Below are 26,159 nucleotides of genomic sequence, written 5' to 3'. Positions count from 1 at the left end.
ACAAGCATATGTGAATGAAGCTCCAGAATAGTTCTAAAAGAAGAAGCATAAACGTGTGTATGTATTTAAATATAGTTGCCTGTGTGCCATAATTTGTGTTTCACAACCCCTTTCATTTTGGACTTGGGTTTGTTTTGGCCCAAATGTACATAGCTTTCTTCTTCCCATCCTTTACATGTTCTCTGTATGTGTCCACACAGTTGAAGCAGGCCTCAGCAATTTCCTCATCCAGGACTAGTGTAAAACAGAGGTCTTGAGGTGATGTGATGTGAGGTGTGGGACACCCACATCCGTCAATACTAAATAAAAATTGGAGGCAGGGGACATAGGCCAGCAAAGTAAACTGGGCTGAAAAGAAGAGATTACCTAAAAGAATAAATATTATGTGAAATCAAATCTATATTTATTTTTATCCTAACCAAGCCTCAAAAGAAGAGACAGAACTTGAAGAGCAGTATCAGACCAAATTGTCCACTGGGTCATGAATCACTCTGCTAAGGACAGTAGGAATACAGTTTATACCAGTCTTGCACAGAAAGGAGAGCTGTCCTCAAACCCTTGAATAATAGAAATTAATATTCAAAATCTTTGTTTGTATTAGAGGAGGTAATATAATTAGTCCTGTGTAAAATGAAGATTTAATCACCAAATGAGTATGTTTTTCAAACTTTTTCTTCTTTTTAAACTCTGCACTCAGGAAGATCTGTTAACAAGCTCAGCACAGAACCACTGAGAATCATTCATGAGACGCTGGAAGAATCCACTGATTGGCTTTATGGCTTTATTTCTTTATTGTCTGACATCATATGGAGTGATGATGATGACACTGATGAAGGTATTCTTAATGTAGAGATTTTTGTAACTGCTCTAACTGTTGTTTTATGTGCTTTATGTTGGCTTACTCAATTTTTAACCTCACAGTCAAGAAGGTCAAACAAAAACAAAAGTAAATGTTGTTGCTAATAAAGCATCTACTGGCTATTACAATCAGTAAATTGGTCTCCTTGTTAGCTTTCATCTCATGTTTAATGTACCATTACACAAAAGCTGTCAGAATTAAATATTACCATTAGTACATCTTAAAGAAAAGAGCAAATTTATACAAGAAAAAAACAAAAGATGCATCAGGATATTGCTTCAGAGAATGGCAATCGCTATTTTCTTTTCATCAGTAAGAATCTAAAGAATATCAGGAAATATACAAGGTAGACCTAGAAACCTAGATATTTAGTTTTATTTTTTATTTAATGTACTGATGACAGGACAATATATTGACACAAGAAAAATATGACAAAATTTACTATTTTGGCTGGACTAAGGGGAGTTTGGATGGCAAATTACAAACAATGAAATTTACTAAAAATTAGTGAAAATTAGTAAAACTCTTCATCTGACTTTAATTACTTATTCATAAATGAAAGTAAACTGCTAGAATTTCAAGTTTGGACATAGCAATCCTTCTGTTATAGAAAAAAAGTAATTCGCTGGTATGAGCAGACCAGTAGTGTATCTTCATGTCACATCATATTGTTCATTCTGACAAGCAATGAGTGTAGGACTGACATCTTCATTCCCCAGTAGTTTATTTTACATTCCCTTTGGTTATACCGAATATAATTTAAAAACAATGTGCGCTAAAACTGACTTCTACCTGTTTGTTCATAAGCTTGAGATAGTATCTATTTTCTACCTTTACATGGTGCATGAGCTTTTCTATATATGAATTCTAATAGATATACATGTGAACATATGTTTATGTTACATGTAAATTTGTGAACTGGACATTCTACTCTGAGATATGATTTAAAAACAATAGAAAGCCACTCTCTCATATGGTTGAGAAACAAAAAAACTGTGAAATCTTGAAAGCTTGCTAAAATTTCAAAAGTGTTAATTTTTATCATTTTGTAACTCTTGAAGAATCTGCAAGCATTCAAGTACTTGAGTGGATGGAAGTGGAGTTAATGCAAGCAGAAAAGGTCATAAAACACCTGGCATACAAAATCTCAAGATCAGAGTGCTCACTAAGGAGTATTTAAAAACCTCAGTCCTGCTAGCCAGGTGGTATTTCACTGATATCTACCAGGAGTGTGAAATGGCTACAAGTAGCGTATTGCATTGTATCATAAAAAGTAGGTGCACATGGACTCCCTGCCTATTGTGCGCTGTAGCCAATAGCTGCACACTCACCATTATTGCCCAGACTAAATCCTTGAAATTCAAATCAAGGGCTCATAGTTCCACTGAAATTGTCCCTTTTGTCTTGAATTTCACTGAAAGTGTTGCTAGTACAATCTTGCTAACCTGCATATTCATTTTATAATTTGGAGTTAAAAATGAATCACTGGGCTTTTTCTTAAAACAAGGATATGTGCATAAATCCAAGCAAATTGCAAATGTGTTATCACAAGTTTTTATTCAGAAGCAAAAAATACAGATTTGGGTGTTTCCTTGGTCCCTCCTTTGCATTGAATATATCTGTCCTAGAAATCCTCTATGGTAAAAAAGGATTTCTGAAAATCTCAGAACAGGGTGATTGCCTTTCAGCATATAAAGAATAAAATGCATTAAATAATAAAACTAAAAAAAAAAATAGTATATTGTTTTGCTTTGTTTTATTATATCTTTTATCTGATTTTTTTTTTCCTCATGGTTTAGGTGAAGTGGAACCTTCCCTGAAAAAAGGTTGGTCAGTTGCTTTATTATATAAGACAACAAATATTTTTACAATGTATTTTATGAATAAACTATAGTCTGTTCTATAGGTTATGTCATTATTCACGTCAGTCTACTAACCAAGTATATTGTGCTTTAAAAATTTTCATAAATAAGAAACTCAAATTATAATACTTGCTGAAATGTTTGCTTTCTGCAATAATTCATTTTATTATTATGCAAAAAGCTGAAAAAAAAAATGTTTATAACAAGCTCACAGAATTACTGAAATAATATTATTTGTAACATTGCCCTGTATATGGAACTCTTATTAATGCTAGTATGAGTTATACATATGCCTGCATAGAAATAGTATTTAGAAGTAATCACATAGAAAGAATATTTATCGAGAAATAATGACTAGGTGCTGTAAAAGCATTTTATGTTGTGTCAATACTGAACCCTAAAATAAGGACTACCTCAGAATCTTCTGAAAAAAAAATAAATAATAATACTTAGTTAACATTGAATTTTTGCAACAGACAAGAATGAAACAAGTAGGACTTATAATATAAATCTTTCCAGATTGATTGTCATGCTGCAATATAAAACTTAAATTCAACTTCTATTAAATCAAAATGTATTAGAAGGCTTGTGATATTGGTGATAGGATGTAAAGCTTTTCAAAACAAAGGCTTTTTTTTTTTTTTTTTGCTACAAATTGAGCACAGGTTGATAATAACAAGTTGTGTTACCATACCTGTTTGATTTGAATCTGGTATCCATCAAATGGTAAATCAAAAAGTAAATGCACATACTGAAGAATCTATCACCCAAGTTGGTACTGAGATTACAATCCAGTTTTCTCTGAAGTTAATTGGAACTGGATCAAGCTTGTATTTAATGACACCTTCTGTCAGTCTCAATAGGATATCCAACGACTGAATAATCTTGAAGACCAGGGCCATTCATCTTTCAATGAATGATGAATTCTTCATTTTAGGACTGAAGAAAACTTATATACTGTGTAGGAAAACATTTCAGTTTACTCCATCTGTAACATTTTCAAAAGGGTTCAGCATTGCCCTGTCTCTTCTCCCAGAGAGAAATGCATTGCTAATTTGACAGCAGGTGCAGAGTCTAAAGCTCTCATGCACTGCTGTCAGAGCCCTCAAATACATGGTTGGAAGGTAACTACTCACCATGGGCCAGTGTAACTGGTTGGCCTGGAACTGTTATAGAGGTATTTCACTGCTTGGCAAGACTTAATCCATGGAAACATTACAGACAATGCCATTTTCAGCATTGCAATACCTGCTGATTTAGAAGTCTGTGATATCCTCATGTCTACTAAAGGCAAGCTCCTTACACTTTGTGTGTATGTTAGGTTGCAGAAATATAATTCAGAGAAGCCATCAAAATAAATTGGAGGCTGCATAAATTAGTTAGTTGGAAGTGCTGAGATGATTGTTAGGACCTGGTATTCATCCCTTCCAAGGAGCTGAATACCTAACTGCCAGCTTAAAATGTTTTCTCCAGGATTCAGAGTTCTCAGCCCTCCCTCAGAGATAAATGCCTGAGCACATTGCCTGTGTTTGGTGTGAAGAAAATGAAGGAGAGGCTGGTGATTCCTCAGGAGCTGGTACCTTACGGGATAACTCAGTCATACAGATATGCGGGCCCAAATTCAAACATGCTTCATCAGCCTGCACTTTTAAAGATATTTTGAGTGGGCTTTTCTACTTCCTGTATGTTTGCTGAAGATGTTTCTCTCCATGTTTTAGAGGATAAGGAGTTTCATCCTTGCCTCCCAGTAATATGGTGTTTCTTGACCAGAACTGAGGAAGGAAGTGATCTAAGGCTCTCTGGATATACCCATTAACTTTCACATAGCAACATCCACAAATAACTTGTTACCATCTCCAGATGACTGAAGGTCTCCATTTCATTTTGACAAATAGGATCTGGCCTTGATTATACTTGAGCATGCTTGATTATACTTGATCTTGTCACCTCTTTTTCTGGGCTACAAAAATACAAGATGTATGGCCTGAAGCTTTTAGCTTTTAATGACAAAAAAGCGTGTTAGCTTTTGTTTTTTTGTTTGTTTTGGTTTGTTTTGGTTTGTTTCTTTGTTTTGTATGACTGCTATTAGGACCAGACCCTAAGAAGGACCTGCAATTTTTGGATATCAAAATGTTAGCAGCTAGATCCACAAAATCAACACCAAACTTTTTGGCTTTAGAGTGTTCTCCACTTTCATTTAAAGAACCATTTCTACATCATAGCCCCATATACTCAGTGCTGCATCCATAGCTTTGTGAATTATACTTCTTTAGATGTCTTTTCTTATACTTGGGGTATTTGAACATCCTAAACAAAGACCAACAGTTAGACCATATAGTACACACTGGAAGAGGAACAGAGTTTGATTTTTTCCACATACTTAGAAGTTAGAAGTTTCTCTCAAATTTCACTCTGGAAATGTGCATATGAGATCTAATGTTGCTGTGCCTGACTTTTAAGTATTTGTTATTTTGATAAGAGCTTTCATGAATAAGTAGATAAGGGTTGTTTTTTTGTTTGTTTTTAATCTCCATACCTACTTTGGCTGTATGGACAAGCCTTCGTTTTTTTATTTTTTTATTTTTTTATTTTTTGACTGGCAGTTGTAATGAATGCTAAAATGTTAGCATAAAAATACTTTATAATGTAAATATAGTAACTGAAAAAATAAGATTACTGGTACTACAATAAAATCACATATTGAATAAATTTCAGGGGTGGTGGTGGTAGTTCATCACTGCAGTGATGAAAGAAAAATAAATAAATAAATAAAACTGCAATAATAATTATGAGCCCAAAGAAAGCAAAGATCACCTTCCTAAAGATGTAAATTGAAAGCAAAGATAATAAGAATGCTAGCAATGATTATGGTCTAGCACACAGAACAGAACTAATATCAGTTTCAGAATTCTTTAGAAAGAATGAAAATGCTTCTCAAGTGCCTTTTTTATTGCAATTACTTTTGCCAGTCTAAGTCTTATCGCTAATATTTATCTTTAATAACTGGAAATGTGTGAACATTTGATAATGTCTAATGAAAATAATGTAGCCTTCACCAGAGGTAGTGAATTTTTCTGTAAAGGACTTTGCAGTCTTTAACAGTGTGTACTCTCAACATGCTAAAAATGCAGTGCTTTTTCACAAAAGATGCTCGAAGCCTAATAACAATTTCTTGCAGGCTTAATACATTTTTGGCTTCATTTCCTTCTAGAACAATGGTTTTGAAGGATATTGCTGTTCATTTTCTAAGGGTTAGTTTAACCTTTAGAGACAAATCCAATTATTAGACGTCTGTATGTTTTCTCATATTTTGGTCCTTTTAGAATTTATTGTTACAGAAACAGAGAGAAATATTTATTATCTTTTTGTGCACATCTGTTGTACCTAGCATCAGCTCTGAAGTTGGTAAAGAGCTGAGAAACACAGTGCACAACACTGAAAATAATTACCTCTAAAATAAAGGCAAGTGCAGACACTTTAGCACCGTCATCCCTGGCTAAAACGTGATTATTAAACTGTCTTGGAACTTCATTCCTGTTTACATATTGGTAATTGAAAATTTAAATCTAAATATGGGTTCCTAATTTAGTTTGCCAGGGTAGAACTGACAAACTGTGCACATATAGTCAGTTTTGTATATTAAAGTAACATCTTCCACTGTAAAACAGGCAATAATTTCTGGCTAGGAAGCATGAATCTTGTGCTTGGACTTCAGAAGAAGTTGTTCAAAACTATTCAAAATATTCTAACATCAGAGTTGTTTGTTTTTAGCTTTAAAATCTGAAGCTTATTAAATAGTTTCTCTAGGATATTCTTCTTTGATTTAATACTTGGGCTTATATGAAACATAATATAATGAAATATGCCCCACCTCCCCACTTTCAAAAGTATGTCCCTTTCTAAGCAATTCTCATTTCAACAAATATAAGGAAGTTAGAAAGCACTGAGCAAGAAATGGAGCACCACCATGGTATTGTTACCATCTCTACATTAACAGGTTTTCATTAGCATAAGATTATTTTATATCAGCAATCAAAACAAACTTGATTTCTCTGAAGAAGAGACAGACCTCTCTCTGAGAGACCTTTTGTGAGCTAGGGTGTCTCTATTAGTTAGAAAGATGTATAAAATACTTGTATGAAATGATTCTATTTTCCTTTCTGGTATTAAAAAAAAAAAATCCTTAAAAATACAGTTAAATCATAGATTAAAACAAGAAACCACATATTTCTGTTACATTTTGCAAGAAACTTTATTATTACCAATAAATATTTTTGGAAAATACCTTATTCTTCTTTCCACCCTGTCTTCAGTTCAGATAAGAATATAAACCCTGAGGATTAGACTGGTAATTAATATGTTCAGGATACACATATCATACTCTTCTGAAAAGTCACAGCAACTTCTAAGGCTGCAGTTGTTTCTTCTGATTTATTCTCAGTAGTTCTGGTCAAGGTGCAGTTACTCCGTACTTGACTCTGGACACTCACTCCCATTAAACCCACCACCCAAGCCAGAATTTATTTAGCATGACTTTGTTTTTCGGATGTGGGTATGAATTTGAGCTAACAACCACAAACAAAATGCTCCTGGAAGGAAAGTTTCTCAATCAGATTATTTCCTACATCTTCCTTTGAGAGTGATCAAACAAGTATCTATGCCAGCTTGGCCTGGGATACCTTTGTTTCTACCTTTCCCAGGTAGAAACAAGCTGCTTAGAGAAGACTAGTAGGGGATTTGGTGATTTTATTTATTTATTTATTTAGCTTTTGTTTGGTTTTTTTTGATATTATGCCCCCTATAAGCCTAGAGAGAACTGTTACAGCGTATTCAAAAAGAGGAGGGAAAAACTTACTGACAAAGATCTTAGCCCTAGTATCTAACTATGTCGGATTGTTTTTATCTATTAAGTAAATAAGAATGATATGATCAGGCTAAAAGTCCAGTTCATCCAGTGAATGGGCCAGAAGTCCCTATTGCTGTCCAAGAGTAACCTATGCAAATGCCTAAGGGAACAAGAACTGTTAAAAATATAGCAATAACCTCCCAGAACTATTTTCCATACTCCATACATTTGCCCAAATCAGGGACTGCCTGAACCATGCTGTCACTGAATTCAGCAGAATGGTTGTAATCCATCTATCTATTTACAGTGAATTCAAGGCCATAGACGATATGTACACTGGGAACAAAACTATGATGGTAATAAGTTGTTGGAACCAGTAGGGTTTCATAATAAAACTTTGAAGAAGACATTTTCCTTTTCCAAATTCTCATATGCTTAGTTAAATAATAAATAGTCACCTTAATCTGTTATCTTTAAAAAAAATATGTTTGCATTAGAATTCGTGGTTTTTTACTTTTAACTTGGTATCACAAAGAAACAATCTTTTCCCATACTATAAATGTATATATAATTCATTTGTATTTATATGTATTTATATATAAATATATATTTTTATTATATTATAAATGTAGTGTATTTATATGTATATATAGCTGTAAGTAAATAATATATGAATACATATATTTTTACAAATAACATAATAAATCTATCTATCTATATATATCAATAAATATAGCTGGCTAGTGCCATTTTAGGTAACATACTGTGTCTCAGTTATAGCAGGGACAGGCAGAAGCTACACAGGACCTAGTGGAGAAGTACACGCTTATGGAGCAGCTGGAGAAGACCAGAATACCTACAGTACCTTTAAAAAAAATAAAAATAAAAATAAAAAAGCCAGATATTTAAAACTCTTGCATTTTAAACACTCTACTAATAGGTTTTACTAAAATTTTTTAAAGAATCAGAAGTTCTTATAAAAAAATAAAGATTATAATTTGCTGTTATCTGGAGATTAATTGTAAAAAATTGCATTGCTAGACAACATGGCAACTATCTTTTCTTCCTGGGAAGAATACAGAAATAAAAATATCAGCTCCTACTATTTAGAAGTCTTTTTGTTATATAGTAACAAGCCTGGAAAGAATAACCATTTTATTTTATTTTATGGAGATAATATTCATGTTCAAAAAATATTTATACAAAGAAATAAATGTTTTCCAACCAAAAAGTTGGAATGGACTAGAGAAAAGAAATTCAGATTACCATCTATGCAGCCTGAAAATTGAGTTGCTGGTGTGGTAGTTATAAGTGTGTCTTAGAAAATAATTATTCAGTTCCATTCATCCCTAAAGTATATATCTATTTGTACTGGTAATGCCTTCTGAATTCAGTTTCTTTTATGTTGCCATATGGTAATGTTCACTTTTCTGTGTATGAGTTGCTATTAAAGATCCCTGTAAAAGGCTTTCACCGTCTCCCTAGGCTGCACTTTACTACAAAGCGTTTGGCATGTCTTTGTGTAAGGTACACCCTGTGTTAAAAGATGAAAATCATTGATTGATTCAATTGTCAGATGTTAAACTGCTTTTCCAGATATGCTTTTTTTTTTTTTTTTTTCATTTTTGTGGCATCCATTTCTGTTATTAATGTTCTTTTAACAATATCATCTCCTTTTACATACTCTGATCAATATGGTAATAGCATTTCCACAATAAAATAGCATTTTATAATGTAAGGAAAATATTTACCATATTATCAAGATGAAACAAAACTACTTACCTCTAGGGAATATAATTGTTCATTATAGTTCTCTTCCCTATTGAAGAACAGTGATTAAGTTTCAATTTTAATCAAGAATTGCTGTCTATCTTTAAAAAAAAAAAAATACACAGAGAACTTTGGACCACAAGGCTACTAAGAATTCTGGGAGAAGTGTAACAACACAGAGGTTTTCAGAAGTTTAAACTATCCTCTTAAATCAGGGAAACCCTTAGGCAAAACTTAAGATAACCCATGTTATCATGTTGGAATTCTGTAGTGGAATTCTTCATTTGTGCCTCAGCAGTGTGGCATCTTACTCAAAAAGAAGAGAAGAGTATTAGGCAGATGTCCCCCTGGCTGGGAGTTTGCTGTCCTAGAGACAGAGCAAATTCCTGACCTAGCAAGAGCTAATAAAGGACATATATATGTGTTTATATATATATGTATGAAATACAAAGAAAATAAAACAGAATAAAATTTATTAAATTTTCAACATGGAAAAAGGTTTCTCCTGTAATAGGTTTTTCTCATCTAGCTAATTCTACTTCTGTGGCCTATGTTCAGGGAGAATTTGTCTGGCAAGACCACAAAAAGGTAATAAGATTAAAGGTCCTCCAAAACTCAGATAAACTTACAGTACCAAAATCTGAGGTCCTGTATATTTCTGAGTGAACTCAAATCCTCTAACAGCTGCTGCTGTCCCAAGGAGAAGATGTAGTAAGTTGGGCCCTATGCTTGTGACCCACAGAAATAGTATCTCTCTTCTGCATGCCAGGCCCGTACAAAAGAAGCCCCCCTTAGCAAATCTAGAAATGATTCAATTTATAGGAAGTCTAATTGGCAGTCTAATTGGCAGTCTAATACAATAAGGTAGAATCTGCAGAGTTGCCTTTTTTTTTAAAGTCAAGCATAGGAACTGTGATTAGTCTTGTGCTTTCTTTTTTTTTTTTTTTTTTTTTCTTCCTGTTTTTCTCCAGCACACAAGAAAAAATATATATTGAAAAAATTTATACAAAAAAGACATATTTAATACTAAAGTTTAGAGATTTTTCTGTATATATCATTTTACTCTACTCAGGGGTCTACAATTTTTGTCGGTATTTTGTCTACATAAAATTACATTCAATTAAGTGCAGACGATGATAAAATTGATTATGAAAAACATCATCTAAAACTTGTCCAATTTTTTTTCTGTTGGTTGAAATCCATAAATAATAATATATCATGGCATTCATTTTCCACTTCAGAATCAAGGTACAGAACTGCAGTCAGGGAACAACAGTACAACACCAGCAATAAAAAATAGAAATTTAAAAAAAAAAAACAACAGTGAACAGTGAATTTTTTTATTCCATATACTTGGAATAAAATATTAATTATTATTATTATTAAATTATTTATATTTATTATTATTATTATTATTATTATTATTATTATTATTATTATTATTATTATTATTATTAAAAGACTTTTATGTAAAAAATGTTTAGGGTGAAGATCTGCTATTTTCCCCTTTTAATTCTTTCCAAAGACTAATTACTAAAATTTCTTCATACAAAACAGTATGCCTATGGTATTCTTTAATCATGCCAGTGCTACTTGCAGGATAATTATTCAAAGATAATTAGTAATACCCTCTCCCCTTAAAAGCTTTCTGTTAAGAAATAGTTCTTCCACTCTAAATGGAAACTTTATGAGAGGCAAAAGAAAACCCACAACATAAAAAACAGCATCTAAAATAAAAGAGTTTGTGCACCATGTAAAATTCCATGTGCCTTGGTAAACTGAGGCTTCAAGATGGACTTTGTCTCTGAGGACCATGATCATTTCCTTTTCTTTATTTCTGGATAAAAGATCAATGACACTAATCAATGATTTTGCCCCCTACCCCCCCAAAAAAAAAATAAAATAAAATAATGTTTTAATAAGTCCACAGCAATGTAATGATACACTTCTACTCACTGCTAATTGCTAAAGCTATAGCTAAATGAATGATATTTCCAACATAGCAATGTGGAAAAATATGTACAAAATTAACTGTCTTGAATTAATCAATTGTTAAAAGGAGTCGAATAAGTTCAGTCCAGAACATTGGAGATCATGGAAGAGCAGGTTATAATAAAATCTTTACATGGGCTGGGGTGTTTTGCTGTTATGAAAACACACTATTCTGAGAAACCCTTTCTTTCCAATGCATCTTGTTTGATGTATACTCTTGTAAAAGATAAAATAAAACATCAGCCCAGAATCAAAGCACTCCTCAGCAAGATGAGGAAGATGTCAGCAAGTCGTCTATGATGCATTTATATTATAGACTAGTGAAGGTACAGTAGAGTGGAAACAACTGAATATCTCTTGAACTAGAATCTAATCTGTTTATTTTTGTACCATTTTGGCATTATAAAAATGTTTATATAGCAGAAAGACCAAGAACATCTTTGTATTCTTAGGAGAACATTAAAACCTACTTGTTTACTTTATGCTACCCAAGATAGGTAAATTATTCCAAAATATTTGAGGGTCAGCCTCTCTTTGTCTCTGATAGTTCAGAGATGCCAAACAAACTACCAAGAGGAGGGAATAAAGACAATTGCAGTGAAGTAGTCGAGCTTTGCTGAATAGGCTTAGGAGCAGTCAAAGTCACTTCACAGCAACCTTCACAGTTTAGGACAACATGTTATTTTGGGTAAACATAGACCAGAACAAAGGGTTTGCACCAAGAAGGAGAAATGGTCCTCTGTGACCTCTGTCAAAAGTAGTGATATGCAGCACATGAAAGAGACACTGCAAAATATTGAAAAGACAAGGCAAGAGAAAAGGATCTGCATTTTCACTCCAAATTGTAGTTGTGAATTCTAAAGAGATGAATAAACAGTTTTGAAACTGTACTTAAGAAGCACTATGGACCAATAGTTCACTGGGTGCTCAACCATGCATTGGTTGCAAATGCAAACACAAACCCTTTGGTGTTTTCATTGATAAGGGACAAATTACCTCCTGTCACATTTTCACAACCTCAGGAAAAGTTGCTCTGTACCCCAACCTGTTGCTATGAGTCTTCAGAACAAAGGAAAATACTTGTCTATGAAAACACAGGGGATATGACTACACTACTAGGAAGCTTTAAGGAAGTCATCTAAATTAGTCATATGCATCACTCAGACTTTCTAGCGCTGAAAGTTACTACCTAAACCCTAAACTCTCCTGTAACATTACACTATCTTTGGTTCCTAGATATATGCACAATACACCATTTTATTTCCTCAATTAAATATTACCTCTTCTTTCATTGTTTTTCCCCATTATTTCTGTTGCAATATTTTTTTTCTCTAGACTCCAGCTACATTACATATTAGCTATTATCTAGAAGTTGCTGTTATGCATGAATTCTTTTATTCTTCTCCCAGACCCATAAGGATAACTGTCACCCTCACCAGCTGCTACTATCTAGATTAAAAATAGACATCAGCCGTGCAATTACAAATTTCTCCTGAGGATACCAGCAGCTGGAGAGTGGATTACAATTCTTCATACAGACAGCATCTAGAAACATATTAGAAATGATGTTCCTCTTATCTTACAAAGCTCATAACACCACTCACTCTTGCCTTGCCCTCAGTGTCTATTTCCACCAACTCTTCAGGATAATCAGCAGCCCGCTACCAATTAGTCTTGATAAACTATCAAGGATATAGTGCCATTAAATTTCTTGGAATAGCTGTAAGGGTTTTGACTGCTCAAAAGCAAATAATTAACCTCTGGTATGACATGACTGTGAGTAGGACTCATTTTCCTTTTCACACTTAAATGTTTATGAAAGAATGTCAAAACATTAAAAACATATATCAGTGTGTTACCTGTAAGAGAATATGAAAAGAAGACCAAGTGGTAAAATGTGTTTAGAAAAAAAAAAAAAAAAAAAAAAAAAGAGAAAAAAATACCATATTATTACTTCAAATTAAACTCTATCAGTTCAAATACAAAAAGAGGAGATAACAGGACAAAAGCAGACAAAAACAGAGGAAGAAGTGAACTCTGTTGATGAAAACAGAGATTTCCGTGCCCTATTCCTCTTCAGAGAAGTGGAGAAGAGGCGGTGCCTCTTCAGTCATGCTGAGGTAAATCTGCACAGAGCTGAGCTATGCTAGGTCAGGGGATTGCATTCTTTTTCTCTTTCTCCAACCTTGATCTTCGCAGAGCGGGGGCTTTATAGTTCATAGTCAGTGCCAGGCTGTTGTTAGACATCACAAAGTGCTGATAATGGGAATTATCTTGGTGAAGGGTAGGAAAAACTATTATCCAAACTGTGTGTTTAGCAAGGATTTTCAGTAAAGCTGCCTTCAACACTGATCCTTAGTGTCCATGTGGGCCTGTTCTGGGTCAAAAGCACACCAATTGCCTACTAAGGATATATTGGCTCTATCTCATTTTAGCATCTTGAAATGGTCAGTGAGAAGCCCACTAACTTCCCTTCCAGGAGTTGTTTAAAATAATCACTCTGCATGTTCTGTGTATCCACACAACACCCAAAGTATAGAAAAATTGGTGTCAAGCAGTATCTGTATTTAAGGAAATAAAGTACTTATCTATTAAAAGCCCAAGAAACAAAAGGGGAAAGATAATTTTTCACGTCTGCTTGATAAGTGGCAAAAAAAAAAATGTATACAGCTTTTAAAATACATACTACCTTGCAATAATTTAATAAACTGTGCTGTCTTCTCATAAAGAATCAGGATGGTTGCCGTGGTAACAAAGATTATCCTTGCTGCTGCTTGATTCTGTCATTTTTCTAAACATGAATTCATAATATTTAGGATTTATTAACAATGTGTCACATTGATAGAGATAAATTACATGCTTTAAACTGGCCATGTAAGTCTTCTATGATATTATAGCTGCTTTGTCAACTCAGCAATAAGATATGATGTGATTACTAGAAAATTAAAGCTATTTGTCATAAAGGATGAGGCAGTATCAAAACTCCCAGAACAGAAAAAGTCTCAATAGAGTAATCTAATGTGTTTCCTTATTTTAAATATTTCTGAGTTAGATAACAGTCACTATTTTCTGTCTTGTAAATTGATCAAGATCAGCGTATATTGAAACTAGATTTATTTGTGCTGGGAAAATTTAGGTTATAAAGAATCAGAATTGATGTCCTTCAGGCTACAATATTTCGTGATGGTTCTAACTATAATGCAGAGTTTGTGGAGAGATCCTAATGATGGCATACTTTGCAATATATAAAAATACATATACACACACTTATGTTTTATGAAGTTGTATTTCACTTCAAGGAATTTTGTAGGGTTTTGTGCAATGTACAGTATCCTAATTGTAGCAGAAAATTAGATGACATTCTCAATGTTGCTGTCTAGAAAATACCATTTTATGTGCATTACTGAAGTGTTTGTGTCAGTAAGTGCCATCACTGATACCATGTTAAGCTAATTTGGATGGCCAGTTCTACAGTCATTCTTCCATATATATTTGGTAGTTGAAGAAGCAATAAGAAATTCACTAAAATCACAGAAGTTTTAGCAAAGACTTTTTTTTTTTTTTTTTTTTTTTTTTTTTAAAAAAAAAGGCCTATTTTTTGTAGTGAGACACACGGTTGGTTGGAACACAGTGGAGTTGAGTAACCTTAAGTCAAGCAAGGAGAGGACAATGGGCAGATGTTTTAAACTGAAAGACAGTAGATTTAGATTGTAAAGAAGACATCTTTTACAATGAAGGTGGTGAGGCACTGGAACAGGTTGCCCAGAGAGATTGTGTATGCCCCTATTAGGAGATAGGCCAGGATCAAGGTCAGGCTGGATGGGGCCTGGTCTAGTGGAAGGTGTCCCTGCCCATGGTAGGAGGTTGGCCTCGATGATCTTTAAGGGTCCCTTCCAACGCAAGCCATTCTATGAATATGTGTCACTGTATGATTTGATATGTCAGGCAGTGGGACATAATTACATCTGTATGTAGGATGAACTTTGAGCTGGGTGAGATATGTCTACATTGTATATTGCAATGCAAAGGAAGTAACAGAGCTTTCTTTAAATGCACCGAGGCAGTCTGGAACAGCAGCATGGAGAACTGCTCAGATGTGCTCAGAGCTAGCTGCACATAATCTTTGTCTTGAACCATTCCTAAACTAGTTACCAAAACTAGTTTGTGTATCCTTTTAAACAGAACAAGAGGGAATTCAGTTACTGGATTGTCTTGCTTGGTAGATGGAAAAAATATCCTCATGTAGTTGAAAAACAAACAAACAAACAAACAAAAAACAAACAAGATCAGATGAAATACAGTAAATCAATACAGCATGATTTCTTCCTAATCATAACCTTTGAGGCTTATAGAACAATAAATGAACTACACTCTCAGGCTGAAAAATACAAGGTGAAAATAGAACAAAAGGCCTTTTGGCTCATTGACATCATATAATTTGCTTAGTTATGCTGCCATACATAGACAGCTAACAGTAGTACATATATCCTCCTTTGTTTTCCTTTATCTCCATGAAGTAATGTTCTCTCTCAAGGCTATAGACTGATGTTATAGCATAGTTGTTTCTTGTGAAGCAGGCAAAATCATTAATTCAGCTATGATTCAGATGGCTACTACTATCTAATAAAAATATCTTGTATTTTTTTCAAATGAACTATGCACAAATCAATCTTGGAAAGAGAAAATACCATTTTCCATTGTATCTCTTTGCCAATGTAGATTCTGTTACAGCTGGACCAGATAACTAATGGGATAAATGGAAAATTTCAGTTGTCTTCAAAAGGCATTATAGTAGCTCCTTTGAGTTGAGATGTAATATACACTTTTTTTTTTTTTTTTTTTTTTTTTTTTTTTTTTTCTCCCTTGGATTAATTTTGGTGCCAGAGTTCTTGTTTAATTTAGATTATGCAGACCAAGATCCTAAAATACAGGGTAGCACCTCCAATAGGATCTGGTCAGAATTGTATGTGTTGTTGTCAAAGGTTTATTTGATCCAGTATTTTATGCCAGTTTTCCACTGCAAGAAAATATACATATTGCCTAATCAGCCAGAGACTCTGTTGAGTCTTAATGGCTTTATTGGGCACCTGTAATGGCCTGTATATTTCTACCACTGTAAGCAAGCACTGCTATGCAAGCTTGATTTAATTCTGTTTTTGTTGGTGGTGGTCATTTGTTTTATAATATCCTGGTTTTGACACAATTAGGACAGTAGGAAGAAAAAAAAAAAAAAAAAACATAAATGTATATAGCAGTAACATAATATCTATGTCACAGGTGAGGATTTTTTTTTTTAGAGGAGGTGGCATAGCAAGGGCATGTAAATACTGTACTAACTCTTCTTGTTTCTCTTCTAACAAGGCAGTTCTTAGCTAAGGGATTTATTGGTATACAGCATGATTAAAATGAGTCAGTCATTCTCGGAGACTCTAATCCCTAACCTGGGAACTTTTATATCTGTTTGTAATTTTTGTCCAACATTGAGTCTATTTTTATTGTGTGTTGGAGCTACCAATTGAGCATTTGAGCTTTAAAAATTTAGAAAATGTAGTAAAAAGAATATTTACCTTCCAAAGGTAATTCTGAGAACATAAAAAACTAATCCTGGCAAACAAGTAGAGATACAGGAAAAATGCTTAGTAAAAGCATGTGTTTTTTTTTCTGATTCGTAGTCAACATATGTTACCATATAGCAGCTGCAGGTCAGAAAAACCTGTTCTTGACTTGAAAAGCAGATATAGCTTAATTTAAATCAGAATAATTATTCAAGTCATTTATTGTTATGATTTTTGTCCACGTGTATTCTGTGTGCATGTATATATAGCTATAACTGATAATTTAACTTTATTGTATATAATTATGAATATGAATATAATAAAGTCATGGCTGTGCTATAATTTTGAAGCACTTACCTAATTTTATTAAAAGAATGCATCTGATATTTCCCTGTGTTAAGATTAGTTTGATATGGATAAATAAACTCTACATTGTTTTCAGAAATCCATAAAGCGAAACCAGAGAGACATGAAAAACGAACTCCAAAAGGTAACATTATTTTTTTGTCTGTTTACTTACATGTATGTTTATAATATACACTGTATTTGCCAACTACATATTTTATCCCTGTTTTATCTTTATCTTCTATAGAAGCACTCAGAAGCACTGTGGTTCTCACAGTCTAAAAATAACTAAAATTTAATGTATGCCTTAACATTAACAAATAATGCCATTTTATATTTGTTGGGCTATATTGTAAAGACACATTCATAATAAGATTATCCTGTCCATACTTATCCAGGAGTCTTTTTGTTGCAAAGGTGCAAGAACATAGAGTGCTGATGAACTTCCTCTAGTGCAAAACACATGAAGTGTGTTCGGCAAGGAAGAAAACAAATTTATAGGCCAGTGAGTGCCATCAAAGTTAGGAAGTGCTAGTTAAGAGGGAGCCAGGTGTGTATCAAAGATAAGAAAACCTCCACTATAAGAACCTACTCTCTTTCAGAGTGTTTAATCTCCTCTAACTGGCACTTCCCAAAATTCACAGAGGAACTGTTTTGGACTGGTTTTCAGAGGTCAGGTAAACAAAGAAGCTTCCTGAGTTATTTGCAGATTTTTTATTTATTAATTTTGTCTAATAAAACCTCCTCTGGAAAGATTAGGATACACGAAATCTGATGAGCATCTCAGTGATGCACCAGTGTCGTGCTTAGTAATTATAGGAGGAAGCAAGAAGGAAGCTTATTAAAAATAATGTGTATATACATACACTCTCCCTCATAAAATTACATTCATTTTATATATATATTTCTTTCTAGTATTTTACAGCTCTAGTGCTAGGTTTCCAGGGTCATCTGAAGTACCCAGAATTGTTTCCCAACTATTTAATAAATCATGTACCTTGGAAATAAATTTTTTAGGGTATCAGTGGGCTAGTTGGTCAATAATGAACTAAAATTCATTAGCAAAGTATCCCAGATAGGGAGTTTTCAAGCACGGTAAAAAAACACAAATGAAGTTGCAGCCTTGACCAAATCAGCCTCCTGTATACTATTCCATCTGTACAGAAATACTTTGCTTTACATAGAAAAACATTAATGTGACAAAGATGATCACAAAGATGTTATAAGATGCTAGGGAAAAAAAAGCACTCAGGTGTCATTAGTTTATGAGTATGCCCTTTACGAGTATGCCTTATAAGGCAGTCTTTAATTAGACAATCAATTGCTGAAGTGCAAGACAAATGACAAATATGTATATATATATATATATACTTATATATATATATATATAGGTGTTTGGTTGTGTTATTTTGTTGTTTTGTTTTGTGTGTGTGTGTGTTTTGTTTTGTTTTGTTTTGTTTTTTCAAGGGGGAGATGGGGAGGGTCTCATACTTCATAGAATTATAGAATCACAGAATGGTTTGGGTTGGAAGAGACCTTAAAGACCATCCAAACCCCCTGCCACAGGCCAGGACAACTTCCACTAGACCAGGTTGCCCAAAGCACCATCCAGCCTGGCCTTGAACATACTATATATATTTCTGCTTATATTTAGTCCTCAAAATGCACTTTGCATGCAGTAGGAACAGTTACAAGAAAACATTCTGTCTGACCTCAATATGGGGATGCTGGATTATAAAAATAATTTTAGACATATTTTTTAGTAGTCAAACCCTCTGAAGTCCCAATAGGGAAGCTGCATCCATAAGCCTCATTTTGAAAAGACTGTACCAAAATATCAGCAACAGGTGCAATGAATGGAATTTCCAGATAGAACTGGCTAAAATTATAAGGAAGTTTCTTAAGAGTATTAAAAGCCAGGCAGATTTGTACCCTAATCTTTGCCTATAATTAAATATTTTGATAAACTACTAATAATGAAGTGTATTTCCATGATTGCACTTAGTCAACTCTGAAAAGCAGAAATACACTGAGAACTGATTCAACAAAACATTTTTTCATTCTTAAGAGCAGTGAAATTTTGTGATTACATGTATGTGTTAAGCATAAATTCACTACAAAATAGGGTCTTTACAATTTGGTATTGGATGCATTAGCATTTCCACAAGGGCCAATAGCACCCTGAGCTGTGTGAGCAGGAGCATGGCCTGCCCATGGAAGCAGGTGATTATCACTCATAATGCAGCATTCATGAGACCGCTTCTAGATACCATGGCCTCCCAGGCAAAGACATGAATAAACTGGGGTGATCTCAGTATGGAGCCCCTGACATGATGGGGGTTGGAGCAGTTGTCCTGAAAGGAGAGGCTGTGGACCAGGGCTGGCCTAGGAGCAGCCTGGAGCAGGCTGAGAGGTGGTGGAGAGGAAGGAGCCAGAGACACGAGGAGGCTCAGCTGTACTAAGCAAGATTCAGGTGGGATACAGGGAGAAACTTTCTCCCCATGGCACGGGCTGCCCAGGAAGGCCACTCTGGAAGAGTCCTTGGGGTTTCCAGCCTCAGCCCCACACAGCCCAGCCTGGCCTCAGTGCTGAGCCTGCTGCATGGGGGTTTTCGCAGTGCCCAGCCAGCCACAGCTGTCCTGCAATTCCTGCAATATAATGATATATACTGCTTTTGCAAGACTTTAAGAGCTACAGATGAAGGCACCGTTTAAGATGTAGGTGCTATAGCTTTTATTACTGTTGCTGCCAATGAATAAGAGGTAACTATCCGATATTTCAGCAACAGGGAAGAACAATAACAGAATATATTGAGATAAATATATATGAGTGTAATTTCTGTCAAAGAGAAAACCTAATGATAACCCAAATGGACTGAGAAAAGAATTTCTAATTCTTATGGAAAATAGATATTAGCAATACAATGAAATAACCTGTACCACTGGAATAAAAATAGCTCACAGACTTTGAGAAGTCATGGCAAAAGGTTCAAAACTGTCATTAAAGTATACATTCATCAACAATCTTCATAAACTTCACTTACGCTAAGAATAAGAATTCCTCACACTAAAGTCAACGTAACATCATCACAACGCTGAAAAAGGTACTGTGATTTTTCCTGTATGTACTTCACTAATACATTGCTGTTGGAGTGAGGGATGGAAGAAGACAATGTGATGATGAAATGCTACCTCTCAGAGTCATATATTAAAACACACACACACACACACACACACAAAAAAAAAAAAAAAAAAAAAAAAAAAAAAAAAAAAAAAAGACTGTGATTTCAGCAAAGACACTCATGTGCCTCTGAAATTAGTACTATCCTCTCTGGTTTTGGCAGAAAGTATCTCTGAATTTGACCTGATTTCACAAATATATTTCAGTCATTTCCAAACTATTTCACTTACTATGCATAGCACATACCTGTCTCTCCTACCCTAATCACAGTAGGGCTGTACAAGTAATGCAAATATTACAGAGTAAAGCTGGCTATGTTTTGGCATATGGGTAAATTATATGATCATGAAGACAAATATAAAGTGTCCATATAATTTAATTTTATGTAAATATATGGTATTTGAGACAAATAAATAGGTAAAAGGAGTTGGCCCATACAAATCTACAGTGTACCAGAAACCCAAAATAAGTTGACAAGATTAGCAAGTAAAGTAGCATATTTAGGCTTGATACAGGGGCTGTCTGTCTTGATTTCTAGACTTATGACTACAGATTCATCTGAGGCCACTATAAACTAGGTTACATGGGTACTGGTAGCAATACAGCTGCAGCATTTCAGGCACAGCTGTCAAGTATCAGTTCAGCCACATGGGCTGAGAGAAGCCCAGAGTAAAGCCAATGCTTGCAGGTAATTTGCCCATCACCAGTAGCTGGCAAACTCGAACGTCAGTTCAGATGGGTGTAATGCCCTCTGACTGCTGCAGTTAAATCTAACTTTAAATTGTATTGTAACGCACAGGAAATTGTCTTGCTCTTACATAGGCATTTAAACCTAGTGTTGAAGGGCTAGATCCATCTTACAGTTTGGTGCTGCAGAGCACGTGCATGCCTGGTGCCATTTGGGGCAGGTGTGGCCAAGTTCCAGGCAAGCTTCTTCCCTCTTTACAGGTAATTGAAGTGGTTTGTAATGAATGCAGATGCCTTCACAGTTCCTAAATTGCTGGGATTTCCTTGGAATATTGTTTAGGACCTGGAAGTTTGTGCCCCTCTGCAGATCAAGCACACTCCCCCCCCCCCCCCCCCCTTTTTTTTTTTTATGGAGGATTCTTTCAAGAAGGATTAAGTTATAGCCATCTAAGGTTACTCAGCTTCTGAATAGAAGTATCTACTCAGAGATTTAATGTTGTCTGACTAATGCATTCTAACTTCATTGTATTAGTTCATTTATCTTAACTTTTGTGAGTGCTGCTCTGTGGACAGGCACTTAGCTGGAGCAAGCAACCTCTACTGCATGCATTATGCACCCATCGCGTAGCTTTATGCTAAGCAATGGACTTACTCAGCTGAAAACTTTTTACTTAGCTTAGATGTGGAATTAGTTCCTCCTTATTACATCCCTTTGAAGTTCTTTTTTTTTTTTTTTTTGGGGGGGGGGGGCAGTGGGGTTGGAAATGTTATCAAATACTCTATCTCAAACACTTTAATTAAAAAAAATAAATCTCATCCCCAATCACTGTCTTCCATTCCATTTGATGCAAATCAAATATAGCACTAGATGACTAAAATTTGGAAAATATCACATATATACTATGCTTGTTGTTTTAAATTTTATGTGAAGTAAACAGAAATATTCTTATTTGATTAAATTCAGAATACCTTGTTAAATTACCTTAAAATTTTCCATTATAAACTCCTATTTTAGATTATTTATAAATTTAACGCACTCCAGTAATGAAGGATGAATTTTTTCATGCTTGGCTTTTTGCCTCTGGCTGAATTTTCATTCAAAGTCATATAAAAATGTTTCAGCAATTTCCAAAATCTAGGTTAGTGAAAATTAGGTTAGAGTATTATATTTTTTCCAATGCTAATAACAGTTCATTCTGAACTTATGCTTTTTATTGGTATTTGCAAGCAAGTCCAAGCAAATTCCTTTAAGCTGTGAGAAAATTTTAACTTAGGCAATTGTTATGAAAGCAAATGCATTGTTATTTTTCTCTGGATTAACCCAATATGCTATTAAAAAAATAAAATAAAAGAGATGATCTTTTAATAACTTAGTATGTCATAAAGCAAATAAAATGGTTGAATTAAAATTAGTTGAGCAGTTTTATCTTCAGCATTTTTCAGTTGAAGAGTGCTTGATTTAGAAAAATAAATATGTACTTTCTTTTATTTTTTATATATGCAAAAATATTTGCATTAATTCTAGGTTGTTTCCCCAAAACATGGCTATATGGCTAGCCTGCCTTATTTCTAATTCCAACTTAATTCTTTCCTCTAAGCTCTGGGAACTTTAAAAAGTGCATGCATTAAGCCCTTTACAACAGAATAGATATCCAGGTGACTAAATCTGGAAAAGATCTGTAGACGGTGAAGTAATTTACATGAGAGAGTTTTCAGAATGACATATAAAGCTGAACATGAAAGCATTTGAAGGGGAGAATACAGAGTTAATATAGAAAAGAAAAATCATATTAAAGTTTGTCAGATCAAAAGCTTCAATGGACTTTGGCATCCCTGGGGCACTTTGATTGAAGATGTAAAAATGGCCAGTCATCACAGCTGTGAAACATGAATCCTTTAATTTTTGGCAACACCTGCCCTTTATAGATAAGGTTCTACCCCAAAGCCATAGCTCTTGACAGTATCCATATGAGGTAATGGTAATTTTATATTAAAGTCTGAGATTAGCAAACTCTGAAGCTTTGGTGATATCAACACCCAGAATAGGGCTCTTGGATCCACCTTCAGCCTATCATGGGAAAGAGACAAATAGTTCATGCTTTTGGCAGCCTAGTCTCTGCTTATCCACATTCCAGGCTTCCTGCCCAGATATGTCAAGCTTGTTTTATTTCTCAAGAAGTAGCCAACTGATCTCTTTGTGTTTTTACCTTGGAGTCTGCACAAATATTAATATTTCTTTACATTTGTGTCCTCTGTAAGTTTTTGATGACTTGAAGTAACCTTAAATTGTCCACTTTAATGTCTGCTGAGATTCAGTACATACCCCTCCTCCCCACAACACACACACACATACACACAAAAAACAACAAAAAAACTTTTTAAAGGGTGGTTTGCCTCCCTTACACAAGTTTGATGTTCAATGGCTAAAAGACAATTTTCTTATTGCCAGTTTATTGTTGCACATTTCAGCTATATTTTTTGACATAGTGACTATAAGGACTGTCCAATGTGTTCATGTTTAACAACCATTAACCATCACAGAACTATTTGCAAAAATCTGCTGCTGTCCCATCCAAAATTGACAATGCAGACTTGAAATATGTTGCACAGTTCTTGCACTTGTTAATACAGATGCAAACAATAAGACCATGTTAAGAGCACGTTACAGTTTCTCATACAATTCACAGTTCAAGTTCTACAGAATATACTGAGAGAGCAGAGTGTTTTTTCTTGGTATGCTACTAGATGTCCTAAAGCAAGTGGTTAACTTAAAGTCTGTCATTCACGCAATAATATTCATTCAATGTTATTGCTTGTGTGTTCTTCACAGCCTCTTTTTTTTTTCTTTTCTTTTTTTTTTTTTTTTTAAAAAGTGTAAATTAGCTGTCCAGATTCCTTAAAAGCTTTGAAAAATCTCCTTGCAATCTCTTTCTTATGAAAGAGAACAATTAGCAGAAGCTAATTGTTATCAACAATGATTTGCCTGTTATGATTGGAAATGTATTTGGATAATGCAAACACATTTACCAATGTAATGAAATTATGGAATGTTTATAATGATATTTTCTTAAAGACATAGATCTATTTTTTAATGAAGAAATATTTAGCCAACAAAAAATATGCTTGCACATCTATGAAGTTACATTTGCTGCAAAGCTGATGAAATTAATGTATATAAAAATTTCACTGTATTTGTGTATAAAACTTGCAGTTGTCTTTAATCAGGATTGTGTCTTCTGTGGTTTAATTGTTGACAGAAACTTGAGCATTGCAAAGAAAATATTTTCTCCCTTAAATTAACAAAAAATGCTGGTCTTTTAGAAGTGGAGATTGGCAAGGAAAGTGCCTATCTAAATAACTGGGATATGGAATATAACCATGTCCATAAATATGGTCTAAAAGTTGAGTGGAAAACAGAGTCCACAAGGATTCAAATTTGCCTGCTGCCAGCAGGACATGTAGTTGACTGTCCTTGAAACAGCTGTTCTTTCTTAAGATACACTTTTAATAAAAGAAATGTAGTCCTGTAAATCCATCCTATGGCTGAAGCAACATCTAAAAAAAAAAAAAAAAAACACAGAAAGCAATATGCTAACCATTTATTTATTTTGTTAAGAATAAATCTAAATAAAATAAATAAATAAAATAAAAATATAATAATTATTTACATATTTATTTATATATTTATAAATATATATAAATATAAATATATATATATATAAATTATATAAATATAAAATATTTATATAATAAATATATAAATATTTATATATAATAAATAAAATAAAATAAAAAACAAAATAAAATAAAATAAAATAAAATAAAATAAAATAAAATAAAATAAAAGCAATGCTCTCAAGGACTGAAAATAATTTAATCCATCAGAAGTCTTAGGGTCAGGGTGCCTGTGTAATGGGACCAAACCAGATTGCACAGATTAAGGTTGCTGAATAATCTCTTATGTTGCCAAAATATTGTCCAACATTTTAAGACTGTTTAGAGTAAATAATATTTCTCCTGGACCCGGAATTAAATATTGACATTGAGAAGCTCTATACAAGATCTAGTGTCTGTTACTCAGCCAAAATTTTATAGAATTTTTCTTTAATTATTTTGGTGGAGTAATAAGTGTAATACATAATACCTGGAGATTATGGATTTACTGTTTCTTTTTTTTTTTTTCCTAGTAATTCACAGAGACAAACCTGAAAAACAAGAAAAAATTGAAAAGAAGGAACCCATAAAAGGTATGTATTTAGCATTTGATACTTCTGTTTGTTTGTTTTACCAGTGGATTAAAACAGTCTGATCTATTGACTCTCAGACCCATTTGGAAAACCCAGTTATGGATGGAGGAGATTTTATGAAAACTAGCCAGAAGGGGAATGAGGATTTTAAAAGCACTTTAGATCCATCACTCTGCAGAAAGACTAAAGTTATATTCATAAATTAATGAATAAGTTTGTACTTTATTATTAACTTTTAATAAAAGAGATGCCTAGAGCATAAACAGGTGTCTTTTTATTCTTCTTGAATAAATCTAATAATAATATTAATCTTTGGGCACATTCCAGAACATAATGTAATGACTAAATTATATCATACAGGGCATGGCCACTTGAGGTGTTCCACTTCAGAGACCTGACTTTAAAAAAACATTTATCCGAGACTCAGAGGTGCTGGGGGAGAGTGTTAGAGAGGATTTGATAATTTTCTTTTGGTGTATGCCAACAACAAATTACAGGCTATCTATTGTAGGAGTCAACTTCCTTTCCACCCACGACTCATGAAAATGTTGCCTAGAGCCACCATTTAGTTTGCTTCTTGTGAGGCATTTTTGGCAAAAATGGTATTTTGTTGAAACATACCTACTTGTCAAAACACTTCAAGATTTCTACGAACATTTCCTTTACATAAAAGTTTGATTAATGAAGTCTCAGACTGGAGGAAGAAACCAATTCAGGAAGAACAAATCAACCAAAAGAAGGAAAGATTCAATATTCAACCACAGTTGATTTATTTCAGACCGTCTTGTAACTGAAGTGAACGTACACCTTCTTAAA

At 33.9% G+C, this 26,159-nt stretch overlaps 1 protein-coding gene across 17 annotated transcripts in view; it reads left to right on the top strand.

Annotated features, from left to right (window-relative positions):
• TRDN (triadin) overlaps positions 1 to 26,159 on the top strand; it is a 243,505-nt gene that overhangs the window by 50,423 nt on the left and 166,923 nt on the right. For all 17 annotated transcript variants that reach the window (XM_084515251.1, XM_084515252.1, XM_084515250.1 and 14 more), the window contains 4 exons: positions 698 to 835; positions 2,659 to 2,685; positions 17,327 to 17,374; positions 25,284 to 25,343. In XM_084515251.1, coding sequence (XP_084371377.1) covers positions 698 to 835; positions 2,659 to 2,685; positions 17,327 to 17,374; positions 25,284 to 25,343 — 273 coding nt within the window. The remainder of the gene's footprint in view (positions 1 to 697; positions 836 to 2,658; positions 2,686 to 17,326; positions 17,375 to 25,283; positions 25,344 to 26,159) is intronic.

The sequence above is a fragment of the Aythya ferina genome (genome assembly GCF_964211825.1).
Source record: "Aythya ferina genome assembly, chromosome: 3".
Taxonomy (NCBI): Eukaryota; Metazoa; Chordata; class Aves; order Anseriformes; family Anatidae; genus Aythya; species Aythya ferina.
The sequence above is the reverse complement of the archived record's forward strand: the minus strand, read 5'-3'. Positions and strand labels throughout refer to the sequence as shown.